The sequence below is a fragment of the Ylistrum balloti genome, unplaced genomic scaffold, assembly GCF_031769215.1.
Source record: "Ylistrum balloti isolate Yb309-2 unplaced genomic scaffold, AGI_CSIRO_Ybal_v1 Utg370530, whole genome shotgun sequence".
Lineage (NCBI taxonomy): Eukaryota > Metazoa > Mollusca > Bivalvia > Pectinida > Pectinidae > Ylistrum > Ylistrum balloti.
Window position 1 is genome coordinate 39,037 of NW_026782338.1, and position 20,013 is coordinate 59,049.

The following is a 20,013-nucleotide window of genomic DNA, read 5'->3' on the forward strand; positions in this document are numbered from 1 at the left end:
TGTTAATAATTTGGTTCAGATGGTGACAAAATAACAATGTATTAGAGTATGCAGCTTTCTGACATCTGCAGGGCACGATTTTACGAGAATCTTGTAATCATCGATCAATAAGGACATGGAATTACTACAACCATACCACAAACATGGTTATCAAAGAATTTTTCGATTACATGGTTAATATTTCACACCCGTACACGGATCAATTTTCTTGGTCCTTATTCTAAACTACAAATACCAAACCAAACCTTTTTCATATGAATTCTAGAATATGGGTTTTGATGCATTATTTGTAAATTGAACAAATCACCAAATAAAATCAGTTATCATTTCTGCATGCATCACACAAGGATACGATTCCCAACTGTGGGTCAAAACAGAACTTTAAATTTAATTTTTGCCATTAGCTTTCCCACATTGTACACTTTTTCAGCTGTTTCTATTTCTTTGTCAGAATGAATGTTTTATCTTCTCAAATCGATAACTGGCAGAGTTTGTAAAGTACTTTCTGAGTGTAGAACACAAATGAAGAATGTGGCTCCAGACATGTATTGGATCTGTATTGTGTTCAGAATTTCAGGCTTTGCTGAACATTGTCTTACCATATTTGGGAGCAGAAATGGAAATATATATTTATAGAACTGGACAAGTTTATGTGTAGACTGTATGGGTTTTTTTTAGGATATTTTGTCTTTGCGGCAAATATTGTAGCAAAATATTGCAAATACAGCATGGATAAGGCATGGAGTGGTTTTACTAGAGTATGAATGATTGTGTAAGACAGATGTGGTTTGACGGTAAGGTTTTCTGTACTTTAAAGAAAATCAGCATCAATATTTAGTCTTAGATTTATGAGTGGAGTATATGTATACATTGTAAATGATGGAGACATGGTTTCATCCTCTCTCCTTAATCCACAAGGTGAGTCCATTATGACAGCATGTATATCATTGTGAAATATATATACAAATGCGTTGCTACCTTAATGCAAATATACACAGGTGCATTTATACATAGTCACAAAACGAAGCAAGTTATTTGCCAAGTTACTTTAATTTCTTTCCAGCATTTCATAGGCTGCTCCATGCATCCTGAATTCATTCCTTTTACCATAAAACATGCTTGGTTAGGCACTTTTTATACCACACAACATGTCTGTCATACGAGTCACTGCTGTATAGAGATGATATACATGTTCTGAAAGATACAGGATAATGATATTATCCAATTGAATATCTTTCACAAGTATCACAGAATACTGATATTTTTTACAAATTTTTTTATTTATTTATTTTTTTTTTTTTTGAAATTTGGTGTGTTGTATTGGTCCTGTCCTAGCTATAAACAGCCTAGTTAAAAGGATTATCAATGAAAACATTGAATTTTCTTTTTGTTACATTTCCTAATGAATAGTATAGAAAAAAATGTTTCTTCATCCAAAAATCGCTGAATCAATGGCAGAATTAATTTAGAAAATTGATGGCCAAGACAGCACCATTTTGAGAGAAATGTGTTCTACCATTTTATTTTGGTCTATTGATTGTTAGAAATGAATTGCCATACTGCTTCTACATCTAAAATTAAGTGAAAATGGTGTACATCATGTACTATATTCTGTCCTTTCATCGAGTTATCTGCCCTTGTGTAATTGAGTGATTTCTTTAGATTCCGCAAATTTAGGTTCTACTGAAGTTTATTCTGTCCTTTCGTAGAGTTATCTGCCCTTGTGTAATTAAGCAATTACTTTAGATTCCACATATTTAGGTTCTACTGATGTATATTATGTCCTTTTGTAGAGTTATCTGCCCTTGTGAGTTGGTATTGATTGTTAGGTCATATGTTAAAAGTAACGTCATAGATTTGTGTGAAAATGACAATCAAAAGCAGCTATCTCTGCATTACGAAAAGGTGGAATATGAGTGTATGAAAGTCAAAATAGTGTTTCTTCTTTTGTTATAATGGAAAAGTTCCTAGAAGAAATAAAACAGTAACATGATTGGTTAATTTTGGTCAACAGAAAACATTGAGGGTCACCAAAGGTGACGTCCCCTTAAATTCTCACTAACCCTCAAGCTATTTGTGTTGACCACTTGATTGCGACAGTAACTACAAAATATATGCAATTAATAAGGATGTACGATTCTGTATACAGTATGTGTATATATAATAATAATTTTTGAAATACCAACAAAGGAACATATATTTACATAAAATAGCAATCTATTCAACTATCCCAATGGATGACCGCACAAAAACAGTTCTAAAAAAAAAAAATGAAATAGAAACCTTCACATCCATCAAAGAAAAAAAAATTCCTTTATATATTATCAGAATCACTATACAATGCAATATGCTATTATGAGGAATTTGCTGACACAAAAGATTTCACAGATTCTTGGAATAACTCTGTATATACTTACAGCTTGTAGTGTTCAGCATTCAAATAATCCATACAATGGCTGTGTTTTTAAATTGTGTCAGAAGTGTTGATTTTGTCTCTCCATCTATGGAATTTTCCAAGTCTGATTTAGAAAGAAAAATCATTAGCCTTGTTGAGTTACTAATTTGAATTTATTAGTTTTATCATATGGGATTACATGTAATTATCAAAATGTTGTTTTACAGAGAAAATATCAATACAATTTTAAGTTATTTATTTCTATCACAGAGAGTGGCAGTGATTATCAGTATTAAGTTTAAAAGAAAGGATTTTTTTTTCTCACAAAATGTTTAGGGTTTTTTAGGCTAGAGATCTCATAACTTTACGTTTGAATTTAAGGTTATGCACCAAAATACAGCATGTTTGAAAGATTTGGTGTATTGTAAGCAAGGGTTAGCTCGGTTACGAGAAACACAAATACATGTCTTCTAGCATTTGCCTAACTTCAAAAAAGATGCTTCAAGGCACAGTTTGTGGGAGGAATTTCATTGCATGATTTTGTTTTCAGGATAATGAAAGCTGATTGTTCTAGACGAGAACCTATTAGCAAAAGTCAGTAAAACCAAATTAGATTCATTAGGAATTTTATCACAAATAAAGTTCTGATGTTAGCGTGTTTTACAAATGTGATATTATGTTTGTTTCAGACGAACACTTACAGGTACTGACGACGAGACGGGGTGTGTGGTGCCGGCGGTTCCATCAGTATATATGCCAGATGCATGACAAAATGGTGAGTTTTATATATCGATTCGTCTACTTCTGGATTCATCCCCTGCTCAGCTGGAAATATCTCTTATTAAGCAATTCTTATTTTGTTGCAGCCATTATGTATATTAAGAGAAAAAGATAGAATAGAGAGAGAGGGAGAGATAGAGAGATGGAGCAATAGAGAGAGAGAGAGAGAAAGATAGAGAGAGGAAGAGATAGAGGGAAGGAGAAATAGAGAGAAAGAGAGAGAGGGAGCGATAGAGAGAGAGAGAGGGAGAGATAGAGAGAGAGAGCAAGAGAGAGGGAGAGAGAGGGAGAGAAAGAGAGAGGGAGAGATAGAGAGAGAGAGCAAGAGAGAGAGAGAGAGAGAGAGCAAGAGATAGAGAAAGAGAGGGTGAGTAGTGATAAAATAGCAGAAACTTTCAAATAAATTTTCTAGAAACAGCAGCTGTTTCATTTCCTTGTTTTGTACATGCAAAGCAAAGATTTTTATCAAAAAATATTTGGAATTTATAGATGAGAAATACATATGTGCTCTTGTACATATCCATGGTTGGTAGTCCTGATAATATGGTATAAAATGTAGGTAGTTTAGCTTATAGAAGATAGACCATGTGGCTGTAAAGACACAATTAACAAGAAAACACCGAGATTTGCAGTTTCGATTTTTTACGGAATTTCACATAAACTGTGTATTAGTTTTTAATAACACAGCTAGTGTATTGGTCTGTCTGTCATGTTATTTGTAACATGCATCTGGTACACTTGTATTGTGTACTGTGCTGTAAGTAGCAACATGTGCAAAATTTATGAAAATATGTAGAAATGCACTTCAATTGACTTTTATATAGTATTAGTAGTACTATAAACCATGGCCAGGTGTCATCGTTTTTATTGTTTAAGTTTATCCTACATCAGCAAATAAGCTTCATAAGTCTCATATTTAGTTTAGATTTATCGTTTTATGTGACATTTGAAATAAAAAGAAAAAGGATAAAAATGAAACAAACAAACAAATCGAATGTAAAACAAAAAAATACAACTTGTGTTTGATTCATATGTAGAACTATCTCAGCCTTTGTTAATTGAAAACGCTTTTTAACTCCAAGTTTTTCTCTAGTCCTGGTCAAATTCATTTCTAAGGTAATGATTAACTCTCACAATTTGAAAATTTTCATGAACTGACTTTGAGATAACAAAGTTTGACTTCATGACCTTTGCCATTTTACATCCTCACAGCTACAAATTAATCACATTGATGAGGTGTTGATACGGAGACTCACCAATGGTTGTGAAGGGGTGAAATTAAAGTACCATCATACCAACTTGCCATATCCTGTAGGCCTTGACACAATACATACTTGGTCACCTTAACTACCCAGTCACCTTATTTACATGAACAACAAGACTTATCAGTTCTTATATGACAACATCCCCACCCTACTCCATTTTTTTCCCCAAGTTTTCTATGTCAAGCTAAGAAAAGATTGATCAGGGTAGATAACCAGTATAGTCCTCTCAATACCTGGGAAAAAAACAAGATTTACAGTAAAGTTTTAAAGAAAGAGTAGAGAAAATAAGAAACTTGAGTTTTGCATTTAGCATAGAATCATCTTTTAGGAAGCATATTTTCTTCCTCATTTCCAGATCTGAATGACCACGATTATGAAATGTCAAAAACTATTAAGTGTAAGAGGGAACAACTTAGAAATATCTTAAGAAAAGATGGAAGAACACAATTCAAGGTCATTCGAGATATCAAAAATAATTTTTATCCTGGCTTTATATACATTGTATATCATTTCATATATACTGTCCTCATTATGATGTCATAGGTTTTCGAAGGTGAACATTCTCATTTCAATATTCTTGAATTAAAATGTATTTCACAACAGAGTGAGTAATTGTATAATTAAATTTAAACTCACTGTATATGTAGGATTGTTATTGTGTAGGATCTTGGTAAATTAAATGTCTGTAGATCTTAGTACATATATACCTGTATGTACATTAAATGTCTGTAGATCTTAGTACATATACACCTGTATGTACATTAAATGTCAGTAGATCTTAGTACATATACACCTGTATGTACATTAAATGTCAGTAGATCTTAGTACATATACACCTGTATGTACATTAAATGTCAGTAGATCTTAGTACATATATACCTGTACATGTACATTAAATGTCAGTAGATCTTAGTACATATACACCTGTACATGTACATTAAATGTCAGTAGATCTTAGTACATATACACCTGTATGTACATTAAATGTCAGTAGATCTTAGTACATATGCACCTGTATGTACATTTAATGTCAGTAGATCTTAGTACATATACATTAAATGTCAGTAGATCTTAGTACATATACACCTGTATGTACATTAAATGTCAGTAGATCTTAGTACATATACACCTGTATGTACATTAAATGTCAGTAGATCTTAGTACATATACACATGTATGTACATTAAAAGTCTGTAGTTCTTAGTACATATATACCTGTATGTACATTAAATGTCATTAGATCTTAGTACATGAACAGGTGTACGGTTGAAATCTTATACAAAAAAACTTTTATTATCTGAAAAATGATTCCAAAACATGTTGTGTTAAAGGACTCAAGGTCTTGCTAGGTAAATGAATGCATTTAGCTGAATGACAAAGATTGCGTAATACACAGAAGATTTGCCATGTAGTTGTTTTTGTTGAAAGGTAAAATTGCGGTCATATATAAATAGATTTCAGTTTAGAGATAACTTCTAACTTTTGGCAGAATTTTTTTTCTTTTTCAGAATTTGTCTTTTATTTACCTAGAGGTCATTCTTCAACAATAATTGTTTATTTGATTAGGATTACCCCCCCAGTTATTGTTTATTTTCCAGAAGTGAATGTTTATATAAACATGTACATTTATAGATAATATGCAAATCAGCAGTTTACACGGAAATATATCTGGGTCAAGGTTGACATTTAAAATGACAAATGACCGGGCATATATTTTACTATCATTTAAGAGCTACCAGGACAAAAGCTTTATTCATCTTTGTTGTCATTTTATTGAAGAAGAAATTGCTGACTTGTGATTTTATTTTGTTTTTTATTTTGTTAGTAAAGAATCCTGAGATACACCTTTAATTTATTGTAAAGCTACCTGTACTTATTTACGTAAACAGCCATTTCTATGATAAAATGCTTCAGTATCTCGGTGAAGACTGAAAGCTATTTGCCTAAGCATATTGAGATTACATGATCAATAGATCTACCACTGTGTGTAATTTCTTAGACGTCCTAACGACAGCTCGAATCTTCGGCTGATCCATGAATGTACGTGAATACACACATGGCAGTCTCGACAGACAGATCAATACAGGTTGTAGACACAACTAACGATTTACTAAAATTAGAATGTGCTGTGCACTTGATCTTCATGTGTGAAGATTTGAGCATTATGTATACGTCACACACATATACAAATGATGATCAAACCCGCTATACTGTAAAGCCTACATCATATATATATTTCACAACAGAGCAGAAATGGAGGAATTTTATAAACCCTATATATATACAGTGAAACCTGTGTAATCAGACGCCTGTTGGACACGGATCATAATTAGATCAGATTAGGCAGGATTATATACAGGTTGAACTTGGTAGTTTTCAATAGAAATGGATATAAAGAAAATACATGAAGTCCTTTTATTTATCAAATTTTTTTTTGTCATTTTGCTTAACAGATCTCTTTTAACTTCTTTTGATGTCCTCATATTTCACCATATTCTGCCTACTTTGTACTTTTTGTTTAAGTACTGTAAGTCTGTCTATCAATCAATCAATTAAGCAATCAGTCAATCAGTATAAATTTGATATTAACACTATATTTAGGATAAGATATGTACAGGGTGCCAGAGTACTCGAAGATTGGCTTAATTAGGCAGGTTCTACTGTACGTGCCAATTCTCTTTACATTAGATGAAAGGAGAAAGCATGTTTCAAGGGAGGTTTTGAAGGGCTCAGAGCTGACTTCAGGGACTACGTCCGTTCATCAAGGAGATCTAGACCTCGTTGGTATTCAATGAACCCCCATCCCTTAACCCTTTTGATGTTAACCCTGAAATGCTGGTTCAAAAGTGTTGAAACAGTTGTTAACTATACAGTATAGGCTAGCCATGCTTGTCTAACCTTAACCATGTACAAAAATGTAGTGGTCATTTATACCTCAATGAAATGGTAAAATATAGAAATATTGTGTCTATGATAAAGATGAGGGAATATTACTGTCTTATTTCCTTTTTTGTTTTTGTTTTTTTTTCTTCTTGCGGTAAAGGAACTTTAGATGTGTTTTTTAATTCAATCGAAACTACCTATTTTTGTAAAGCAACAGGAAACAGGGAAAGATTTGAAGTTTATGTTTAAAATTAAACATTGGAAATTGAACATTAAAATATTGAAGTTTATGTTTTAAGTTAAACATCCTTAACTTGCACCTTTGTCAATTGTTTAGATATTTTTGGTTATCAACCTGACTTTGAGACAAAATAAAAATCTTCCCTGGTATGTCATGTAATTAGGTTGACCTATATGGCCATAGATGACCGGAGAATGTAGCCAGAGAAAGCCACTGGTTAATGGAGGCAATGACACCATAAGTTATGTACTTATTTGTATGTAGATATTCACTGTTATAACACTTGTTTTACTAGTGTTGTGGTGTAGTCCACACCAAATCCACTTGGTTGTACTGGCTCATTTCTTCATTTCCAGTGGCATATACTGCGAATGTACAAAATTTTAGCGGTAATCTTGTTTTAGTCCTTTTTGGCAGGGGTTAAATGTAATTTACTAAAATTATTATCACAAAGAATTGTTATGAATCGGATGCCCTTTTTATTATCACAAAGAATTGTTATGAATCGGATGCCCTTTTTATTATCACAAAGAATTGTTATGAATCGGATGCCCTTTTTATTATCACAAAGAATTGTTATGAATCGGATGCCCTTTTTATTATCACAAAGAATTGTTATGAATCGGATGCCCTTTTTATTATCACAAAGAATTGGATTAGGAAGGATGCCCTTATTATTATCAAGAATTTGTTATGATGTCTGGATGCCCTTTTTATGATCACAAAGAATTGTTATGAACAAAGGATGCCATTGTTGTTTATAACAAAGAATTGTTATGTATCATAAGAGTCTTTAAAAATCATGGTAACTCACAAAGAATTGTTATGAATCGTGATGCCCTTTTTATTATCACAAAGAATTGTTATGATATATCGGATGCCTGATTTTTATTATCACAAAGAATTGTTATGAAACAGTCTTTTTTTATTATCACAAAGAATTGTTATGAATCGGATGCCCTTTTTTTATCACAAAGAATTGTTATGAACGGATACCCTTTTATTATCACAAAGAATTGTTATGAATCGGATGCCCTTTTTTTATCACAAAGAATTGTTATGAAACAGATATTCTTTGATTTTATCACAAAGAATTGTTATGAGAAACAGATATTCTTTTATTTTATCACAAAGAATTTTTATGAGAAACAGATATTCTTTTATTATCACAGAATTGTTATGAACTTGAGTTAATTTTATTATCACAAAGAATTGTTATTTGGCCTGATCTGAAACTTGAGTTAATTTTATCACAAACAATTTCTTTGATTTGGCCTGATCTGAAACTTGAGTTAATTTTTCATGAGAAACAGATATTCTTTTATTTGGACTGAGCTGAAACTTGAGTTAATTTTCAAGAGAAACAGATTTCTTTGATTTGGCCTGATCTGAAACTTGAGTTAATTTTGATAAGAAACAGATATTCTTTGATTTGGCCTGTTTATAACTTGAGTTAATTTTTCAGAGAAACAGATATTCTTTTATTTGGACTGAGTGAAACTTGAGTTAATTTTCAATGGATTAAATAGCATAAGTGATTGACTTGGTTTATTTATGCATTAGTTAATTTTCAATGAGAAACAGATATTCTTTGATTTGGCCTTATATGATATATTAATTTTTTGGAAACAGATATTCTTTTATTTTTGAAACTTGAGTTAATTTTCAATGAGAAACAGATATTCTTTGATTTGGCCTGATCTGAAACTTGAGTTAATTTTCAATGAGAAACAGATATTCTTTGATTTGGCCTGATCTGAAACTTGAGTTAATTTTTCATGAGAAACAGATATTCTTTTATTTGGACTGAGCTGAAACTTGAGTTAATTTTCAATGAGAAACAGATATTCTTTGATTTGGCCTGATCTGAAACTTGAGTTAATTTTTCATGAGAAACAGATATTCTTTGATTTGGCCTGATCTGAAACTGTGTGAAAGTTTATGGTATATTTATATACATGTTAATGTTAGACCAGTTTATTGGCATACATGTAATGATCACAGGCTAATATCAGTCAACTCAGCATGTAAACAGTTAAATGACATGTAGTTCAGACAACCATGGTGTTCCTAGTCAAGCCAGGTCACTTTATTTTACCTGTGGGACATACACAGGTAAGTCGCAGTTCAAGTTGAAGCTAAGGTGTTTATATTTGGAATGTCAAATAAATTTCAGTCTTAAGATATTTCAGATTCCACATTCTCAATGGAATCCTGTTCATTACTGTGGTATACATTTGAAATCAAAAGTCACGAGAAACGTTTTTTTCCTTAAGTCAATAATGGATTTAATTGCCACAGTTTTTTCATATGCTTTATTATATATAAACGTACTTGAATATCAGAAGTGAATTTGTCCAAAAAAAAAAAAAATTTCAACCATATATATGAAAAAATAATACATGAATATTTAATTAGGAATACACTGGTATTAGAGGAACATTTTACAAGGGGAACTCTATTACCATGTGAAAGTTACCTCTGGGGTACACAGGTACTATGTAAATGTTGTGGTAATTATACCACAGTTCAAATCAAGCTCTTGATAATTAGGGCACTTGCTTAAAATTTCAAAACCTTTGAAACATTTTTCATCGAGCTGATTTACAATTCGAAAAATACTGCACACTTGTTGTTACAGTAGAAATACGGTTCATAGGCAAGGTAATGTGATATATGTCTGTGTATATAAGTATTTACTTAACATACTAAATCCTCTATCAGTGTGTACAGGATTAGAGAACTAGGCATTTACCAGGTACTTGTCAAGCATGGAAATCATTGGGATATTACTTATATACACTATGATTTCCTGCCAACTGACATTTCTATAAATGTTTTCAATTGAATTTGATGGCCAAGCAAATGCAATTCAGAATGCTGAAATTGACATTTTTGAGAGGACAGTTAAAGAAAAACAAATTTAAAACAGTATAATAAATTACGTTTGTGTGTGTTAAATGAACACTTGAACTTGGGTCCAATATTACATCTCCATAAACAGACAGTGTTTACACATGTATCCTTAGTGAAGTATCTATTGCAGTCAGCTAACACTTTTCGTTACTTAGTACACACCCAGGTCAGATCTAGTGCACACTGTCACCTACATATGCCATATTCATTTGCATGTCATGTACTTAAGTTAAGTTTCTTCCACAGTATTTATAGAGAGTAATTGCCCTTTGTTCGTTTTGCATTTCCTTATCTGGGGCATATCTCACATTCTGCTTCACCTACATTATATATCCAAATGTTGTATGTAGGTATCTATTGGGATGTGATAGTGTATGTAGGTATCTGTTGAGATGTGATAGTGTATGTTGTATGTAGGTATCTGTTGAGATGTGATAGTGTATGTAGGTATCTGTTGAGATGTGATAGTGTATGTTGTATGTAGGTATTTGTTGAGATGTGATAGTGTATGTAGGTATCTGTTGAGATGCGATAGTGTATGTTGTATGTAGGTATCTGTTGAGATGTGATAGTGTATGTTGTATGTAGGTATCTGTTGAGATGTGATAGTGTATGTTGTATGTAGGTATCTGTTGAGATGTGATAGTGTATGTTGTATGTAGGTATCTGTTGAGATGTGATAGTGTATGTTGTATGTAGGTATCTGTTGAGATGTGATAGTGTATGTTGTATGTAGGTATCTGTTGAGATGTGATGATAGTATGTTGTATCTGTTGAGATGTGATAGTGTATGTTGTATGTAGGTATCTGTTTGATGTGATAGATATGTGTATGTAGGTGTTGAGATGTGTTGTATGTAGGTATCTGTTGAGATGTGATAGTGTATGTTGTATGTAGGTATCTGTTGAGATGTGATAGTGTATGTTGTATGTAGGTATCTGTTGAGATGTGATAGTGTATGTTGTATGTAGGTATCTATTGAGATGTGATAGTGTATGTTGTATGTAGGTATCTGTTGAGATGTGATAGTGTATGTAGGTATCTGTTGAGATGTGATAGTGTATGTTGTATGTAGGTATCTGTTGAGATGTGATAGTGTATGTTGTATGTAGGTATCTGTTGAGATGTGATAGTGTATGTAGGTATCTGTTGGGATGTGATAGTGTATGTAGGTATCTGTTGGGATGTGATAGTGTATGTAGGTATCTGTTGAGATGTGATAGTGTATGTTGTATGTAGGTATCTGTTGAGATGTGATAGTGTATGTTGTATGTAGGATGTGATATGTATGTTGATAGATGTGATATGTGTATGTTGTATGTAGGTATCTGTTGGGATGTGATAGTGTATGTTGTATGTAGGTATCTGTTGAGATGTGATAGTGTATGTTGTATGTAGGTATCTGTTGGGATGTGATAGTGTATGTTGTATGTAGGTATCTGTTGGGATGTGATAGTGTATGTTGTATGTAGGTATCTGTTGATGTGATAGTGTATGTTGTATGTAGGTATGTGATATGTTGTATGTAGGTATCTGTTGGGATGTGATAGTGTATGTTGTATGTAGGTATCTGTTGGGATGTGATAGTGTATGTTGTATGTAGGTATCTGTTGGGATGTGATAGTGTATGTTGTATGTAGGTATCTGTTAGTGTATGTTGTATGTAGGTATCTGTTGGGATGTGATAGTGTATGTTGTATGTAGGTATCTGTTTAGATGTGATAGTGTATGTAGGTATCTGTTGGGATGTGATAGTGTATGTTGTATGTAGGTATCTGTTGGGATGTGATAGTGTATGTTGTATGTAGGTATCTGTTTAGATGTGATAGTGTATGTTGTATGTAGGTATCTGTTGAGATGTGATAGTGTATGTTGTATGTAGGTATCTGTTGGGATGTGATAGTGTATGTAGGTATCTGTTGAGATGTGATAGTGTATGTTGTATGTAGGTATCTGTTTAGATGTGATAGTGTATGTAGGTATCTGTTGGGATGTGATAGTGTATGTAGGTATCTGTTGAGATGTGATAGTGTATGTTGTATGTAGGTATCTGTTGGGATGTGATAGTGTATGTATGTGTATGTGTTGTTGTATGTAGGTATCTGTTGAGATGTGATAGTGTATGTAGGTATCTGTTAGTGTATGTAGTGTATGTATCTGTTTAGATGTGATAGTGTATGTATCTGTATGTAGGTATCTGTTGAGATGTGATAGTGTATGTTGTATGTAGGTATCTGTTGGGATGTGATAGTGTATGTAGATATCTGTTGGGATGTGATAGTGTATGTAGGTATCTGTTTAGATGTGATAGTGTATGTTGTATGTAGGTATCTGTTGGGATGTGATAGTGTATGTAGATATCTGTTTAGATGTGATAGTGTATGTAGATATCTGTTTAGATGTGATAGTGTATGTAGATATCTGTTGGGATGTGATAGTGTATGGTGCCTAGATGTGAGTTAATGGGCTGCTGTTAATTTTTGATAAGGTAGAGGTTTGTGTAGATTCGGTTGCATTGGTCAGCCTAACTGATGCTCCAGACCCAGTGCTTTTTGTGTCTCATTGTTGTAGTGTTGTTTTTCCTACCATAATACTTGACAACATGTTGTTGTTTAACTGCTAGGCATATGCTGAGGAGCCGTCCAGTTTGGACTACATTCAGCGATCAGAGTTGTATCCGAAAAAGTTACTTGTGACAGAAGATGCTGCTCTCCATGTACCTTTCCCACTCCTGAGCGGAGAAGCTGTGGAATTCCTTGGGCACATAGACGAAGGCGTGATCGCATTATCCAACTTCCGCCTCCTCATCCGCTTCAAGGACAGCTTCATCAATGTACCACTAGGGCTGGTGGAGAGCGTGGAATGTCGTGACATATTCTACCTTTATGTGTACTGTAAGGATGCTACAGTGGCTAGGTAAGTCGTCGATGATACAGATGTGACATTGAAGAATACATTTAACTTGTGGTGTTCTCACCTGTAACCATGTACATCATACACAGCTTATCTCTGATCATAGCCTCTGTAGCTCCATGTGTCTGAGTGAAAGTGGTACACTGTACACATGTCTGCCTTATCCAGGATCTGTATTAGCTCAGTCAGAGCATTGGCCTATGAAACTTAAGTGAAGATCTGAGGTTTGTAGTTTGAGGCTTCCAATTGACCCATGGTGGTTTGTTTTTTCTCAGGAAGCTGAGAAACAGACCAGTGTATGCCTGGGTGTGCCTTTTGGCAGAACACCATAGAAAGGCATGTGATGTGGCCACCAGCTACTACAAGGATGCCCAGCCTCAAAACGACCCTTGATTTTCATGGGCCAATAAACAAACTGAAAAATACCAAACAACCCTAATGGAAATAGATGTTCTACGGGATGGGAAACTGATCTTGTTATTTTGTCACTGGTTATGCAGCAGTTAGAGTTTAATGATTAAAAAACGGACACCATAATGAAAATAACAAATAGTGAAAGTCTTTAGGAATATGTTAAGGTCATCGTAATATTGAAAAAATACTTGTCACTCAGTGATGTAACTATGACTGTTTCTTGAGCATACCAAAACAATCCTGAGCATGACACTACAAACAGATGTGATATTTGTTTTGACTTCTATGTAATGCACATTGGCAGACAAATAATTTCTGTGTGAAATTCATTTCTGTCACAATTACTTATTATTTAAGCTGTTATATTCCATTTGAAAAAAATTACTCTTTTTGATTCTAGATGTGCATTCAGTAACAATGACAGCTGCCAGGTATGGTTCCGTCGTGTCAGTGATCGAGTGGCCCCACCCCAGGAACTCAAAAGTTATTTTGCTTTTGCCTTCCATGCCTGGTGTGTTGACGGCTATCCTGCGGGATCGGAGCTGGACCCCTGTTACCAGCTGTGTAAGCAAGGTACAGCTACCAAAGAAGGATTTTTGAATGGGATTCTTAGACAGTAATATTTGACACAGATGTATTGGGATGTAAAGGAAATAGGCACAGAATCTAAATCAGAAAAAAACAGAAAAAAAAAAGAAAATTAGAAAAATCTTTGGAAATATAATTTATCAGATGTTGAATTATGATGAGGAATTATTTACCTGGAATAATTGATCAGATCTCTATTTCATCTTCTTAGACTACAGTAAAAACTCACACAATATGCTTTTTTTCCTACCCTATAATCAAACAGAATGTAATTAGAAGTAATGACATGAAAAACAATTCTGAAGAGAATGCTTTCAAGTTTTGGATGTTCTATCATAGGTGTGATGTGTAAGCTGAACATTCTTAGATCGATTTCTTGGCTCCCGGAAATCAATTTTTGACTGAATTTTCGGGTGCACTCATTATGTCAGTAAGAGCATTTTATACTATCATCAGCTCCAAAAAGTAACTGGGCACATTACATGGGTTTTTTCGATAGCTGTATAATTCAATGAAGAATCAGCTCTACTGGTGCTGATGGGAAAAAACCCAGCTCATCAGGTGCTGACAGAAAAAGAGATGTGAAATGTTGGATGTCTCATTATGATGTTTGATGATTTTTTGTTTTTATTTTTCCAGATGAGAATTTTCACTTTTCATTTGGGAAAGAAGTGGACAGAATGAAGTTTAACTTGAAGAGTAAAACAGCGTGGAGGATCACCTACCTGAACGAGTCATTTGGGTAAGACTGATGGTGCAAACACACATTCTGTTGATGGCCACGCACTGATGTTTATCCTCTTTGAAGTACCTCGTGTGATAAACATGGTTGAGTATCGCTGGATGCTTGTATTTCTGTAATATCAACGATTAAATTTATTTATGGTGCCACAACTAAGTGGAATCTTTTACATGCTTGGAGATTAGATGGAGGGATCTCATCCTTAAGGAGAAGATTTAAAGTTGACACATGAGGCTTGCCATATGTTCAGCTACTAATAATCTTTCCCAGAGAGTTGAGATCCCCAGTATCATCCTCTCAATCTTATCCTATTTGCTGTCTTTGTGTTTGTAAGTTGTTGTTTCTCAAATCCTGGCTTTTTTTTTACAAGAGGTCATTGAACTGATGCTGGAACATAAAAAATGATTTTGTTTTTCAGAGTGTGTCGGTCATACCCAAAACACCACATTGTACCATCAGATATCACAGATGAACAGCTGAAGAAAGTGGCTAGTTTCCGCGCTCTTGCCCGCTTTCCGAGTGTGGTATGGAGGTAAGTGTTGAAATCGTTAATTTTGTTCATATCATATACACAGTGAAGCTCTGATAAAAAGTAGTGGAAAGCTGATATTCAATAAGAAAAAAAAAGTTTTTAAAGAAATTAAATTTGCCTTCAGTCAAAATGAAATGCAATTCTGGACAAAGAAATGCTTTCCAAACGTTTCAGAGATCAGCGTAATGGTGCAGTTTTGGTGCGCTGTAGTCAGCCGGAGGTCGGATGGCTAGGCTGGAGGAATCCAGAAGACGAAGCCTTGTTACGTGCCATCCCACTGGCATGTGCCCATAACCCAGGTTCATACCAGCGTAGTAACACAGTCCATGATGATTCTAGTACATCAGAGAGTGGGTCACAGAATGGGGGTAAGATTTCTACAATAAATTCTTTTCAAGATGATGTTTATCTCTGCAAAATTTTTCTTCGTTTGTTATTAAGATATTGAAGAAAGAAAATGTTTGCTGCAGATTCTTAAGACCTATGATTGCCCTCAATAGAAATTTCATCAAAGTAACAATTGTTGAAGATCCTCCTTCACATATGTGTAATTTTACTGGCTGATGTAATTTTACTGGTCAATGTAATTTTACTGGTGGATGTAATTTTACTGGTCAATGTAATTTTACTGGCTGATGTAATTTTACTGGTCAATGTAATTTTACTGGCTGATGTAATTTTACTGGTCAATGTAATTTTACTGGCTGATGTAATTTTACTGGTCAATGTAATTTTACTGGTCAATGTAATTTTACTGGCTCAATGGTGGATGTAATTTTACTGGCTGATGTAATTTTACTGGTCAATGTAATTTTACTGGTCAATGTAATTTTACTGGTGGATGTAATTTTACTGGTCAATGTAATTTTACTGGCTGATGTAATTTTACTGGCTGATGTAATTTTACTGGTGGATGTAATTTTACTGGTCAATGTAATTTTACTGGTGTATGTAATTTTACTGGTGGATGTAATTTTACTGGCTGATGTAATATTACTGGTCAATGTAATTTTACTGGTGGATGTAATTTTACTGGTCAATGTAATTTTACTGGTGGATGTAATTTTACTGGCTGATATCAAAATACTGGACTAAGTTAAAATAATATTACTGGCTGGTCAATGTAATTTTACTGGTGGATGTAATTTTACTGGTGGATGTAATTTTACTGGTGGATGTAATTTTACTGGCTGATGTAATTTTACTGGCTGATGTAATTTTACTGGTCAATGTAATTTTACTGGTGGATGTAATTTTACTGGCTGATGTAATTTTACTGGTGGATGTAATTTTACTGGCTGATGTAATTTTACTGGTGGATGTAATTTTACTGGCTGATGTAATTTTACTGGTGGATGTAATTTTACTGGCTGATGTAATTTTACTGGTCAATGTAATTTTACTGGTCAATGTAATTTTACTGGCTGATGTAATATTACTGGTGTATGTAATTTTACTGGTCAATGTAATTTTACTGGTCAATGTAATTTTACTGGTGGATGTAATTTTACTGGCTGATGTAATATTACTGGTCAATGTAATTTTACTGGTCAATGTAATTTTACTGGTCAATGTAATTTTACTGGTGGATGTAATTTTACTGGTCAATGTAATTTTACTGGCTGATGTAATTTTACTGGCTGATGTAATTTTACTGGATGTAATTTTACTGGTCAATGTAATTTTACTGGTGTATGTAATTTTACTGGTGGATGTAATTTTACTGGCTGATGTAATATTACTGGTCAATGTAATTTTACTGGTGGATGTAATTTTACTGGTCAATGTAATTTTACTGGTGGATGTAATTTTACTGGCTGATGTAATATTACTGGTCAATGTAATTTTACTGGTCAATGTAATTTTACTGGTGGATGTAATTTTACTGGCTGATGTAATTTTACTGGTCAATGTAATTTTACTGGCTGATGTAATTTTACTGGTCAATGTAATTTTACTGGTGGATGTAATTTTACTGGCTGATGTAATTTTACTGGCTGATGTAATTTTACTGGTGGATGTAATTTTACTGGTGTATGTAATTTTACTGGCTGATGTAATTTTACTGGTGGATGTAATTTTACTGGCTGATGTAATATTACTGGTGTATGTAATTTTACTGGTGGATGTAATTTTACTGGCTGATGTAATTTTACTGGTCAATGTAATTTTACTGGTCAATGTAATTTTACTGGCTGATGTAATATTACTGGTGTATGTAATTTTACTGGTGGATGTAATTTTACTGGCTGATGTAATTTTACTGGTGGATGTAATTTTACTGGCTGATGTAATTTTACTGGTCAATGTAATTTTACTGGTGGATGTAATTTTACTGGCTGATGTAATATTACTGGTGTATGTAATTTTACTGGTGGATGTAATTTTACTGGCTGATGTAATATTACTGGTGGATGTAATTTTACTGGCTGATGTAATTTTACTGGCTGATGTAATATTACTGGTCAATGCAATTTTACTGGTGGATGTAATTTTACTGGTGTATGTAATTTTACTGGTGGATGTAATTTTACTGGCTGATGTAATATTACTGGTGTATGTAATTTTACTGGTGGATGTAATTTTACTGGCTGATGTAATATTACTGGTGATGTAATTTTACTGGTGGATGTAATTTTACTGGCTGATGTAATATTACTGGTGGATGTAATTTTACTGGCTGATGTAATTTTACTGGCTGATGTAATATTACTGGTCAATGTAATTTTACTGGTGGATGTAATTTTACTGGTGGATGTAATTTTACTGGTCAATGTAATTTTACTGGCTGATGTAATTTTACTGGTGGATGTAATTTTACTGGCTGATGTAATATTACTGGTCAATGTAATTTTACTGGTGGATGTAATTTTACTGGTGGATGTAATTTTACTGGTCAATGTAATTTTACTGGCTGATGTAATTTTACTGGTGGATGTAATTTTACTGGTCAATGTAATTTTACTGGTGGATGTAATTTTACTGGTGGATGTAATTTTACTGGTCAATGTAATTTTACTGGCTGATGTAATTTTACTGGTGGATGTAATTTTACTGGCTGATGTAATTTTACTGGTGGATGTAATTTTACTGGCTGATGTAATTTTACTGGTCAATGTAATTTTACTGGTCAATGTAATTTTACTGGTCAATGTAATTTTACTGGTGGATGTAATTTTACTGGTGTATGTAATTTTACTGGTGGATGTAATTTTACTGGCTGATGTAATTTTACTGGCTGATGTAATTTTACTGGTCAATGTAATTTTACTGGTGGATGTAATTTTACTGGCTGATGTAATATTACTGGTCAATGTAATTTTACTGGTGGATGTAATTTTACTGGCTGATGTAATATTACTGGTCAGTGTCATTTTACTGGCTGATTTTATTTTACTGGTGGAGGTAATATTACTGGTCAATGTAATTTTACTGGTCAATGTCATTTTACTGGCTATTTTATTTTACTGGTGGAGGTAATATTACTGGTCAGTGTCATTTTACTGGTCAATGTCATTTTACTGGCTGATTATATTTTACCTGGGGATGTAATTTTACTGGTGGATGTAATTTTACTGACTGATGTAATTTTACTGGCTGTGACCTCCCTGTCAATTTTTCTGCAGATTGTGGTAAGGAAAACCTAGAAGGAGAAGACAAGAGGATGTTGGTGATTGACTGTCGATCTTACAGCGCTGCCTTTGCTAACAGGGCCAAGGGTGGGGGCCTCGAGTGCCCTGGTAAGTCATATTACTAGGTCTAGTAGTAAACTGGGCCAAGGGTGGGGGCCTCGAGTGCCCTGGTAAGTCATATTACTAGGTCTAGTAGTAAACTGGGCCAAGGGTGGGGGCCTCGAGTGCCCTGGTAAGTCATATTACTAGGTCTAGTAGTAAACTGGGCCAAGGGTGGGGGCCTCGAGTGCCCTGGTAAGTCATATTACTAGGTCTAGTAGTAAACTGGGCCAAGGGTGGGGGTCTCAGGTGCACTGGTAAGTCTTATTACTAGGTCTAGTAGTAAACTGGGCCAAGGGTGGGGGTCTCAGGTGCCCTGGTAAGTCATATTATTAGGTCTAGTAGTAAACTGGGCCAAGGATGGGGGCCTGCAGTGCCCTGGTAAGTCATATTACTAGATCTAGTAGTAAACTGGGCCAAGGGTGGGGGTCTCAGGTGCCCTGGTAAGTCATATTACTAGGTCTAGTAGTAAACTGGGCCAAGGGTGGGGGTCTCAGGTGCATTGGTAAGTCATATTACTAGGTCTAGTAGTAAACTGGGCCAAGGGTGGGGGTCTCAGGTGCACTGGTAAGTCATATTACTAGGTCTAGTAGTAAACTGGGCCAAGGGTGGG

The 20,013-nt window shown here is 34.1% G+C and overlaps 1 protein-coding gene across 1 annotated transcript in view; it reads left to right on the top strand.

Moving 5' to 3' along the window:
* The window catches only part of LOC132555946 (myotubularin-related protein 3-like), a 37,337-nt gene that overhangs the window by 8,291 nt on the left and 9,033 nt on the right, over nucleotides 1-20,013 (top strand). Inside the window, exons 2-8 of the mRNA XM_060220316.1 lie at nucleotides 3,085-3,170; nucleotides 13,104-13,396; nucleotides 14,208-14,380; nucleotides 15,035-15,137; nucleotides 15,556-15,669; nucleotides 15,844-16,037; nucleotides 19,296-19,409. Of these exons, the coding sequence (XP_060076299.1) occupies nucleotides 3,156-3,170; nucleotides 13,104-13,396; nucleotides 14,208-14,380; nucleotides 15,035-15,137; nucleotides 15,556-15,669; nucleotides 15,844-16,037; nucleotides 19,296-19,409 (1,006 nt within the window). The 5' untranslated portion in view covers nucleotides 3,085-3,155. The remainder of the gene's footprint in view (nucleotides 1-3,084; nucleotides 3,171-13,103; nucleotides 13,397-14,207; nucleotides 14,381-15,034; nucleotides 15,138-15,555; nucleotides 15,670-15,843; nucleotides 16,038-19,295; nucleotides 19,410-20,013) is intronic.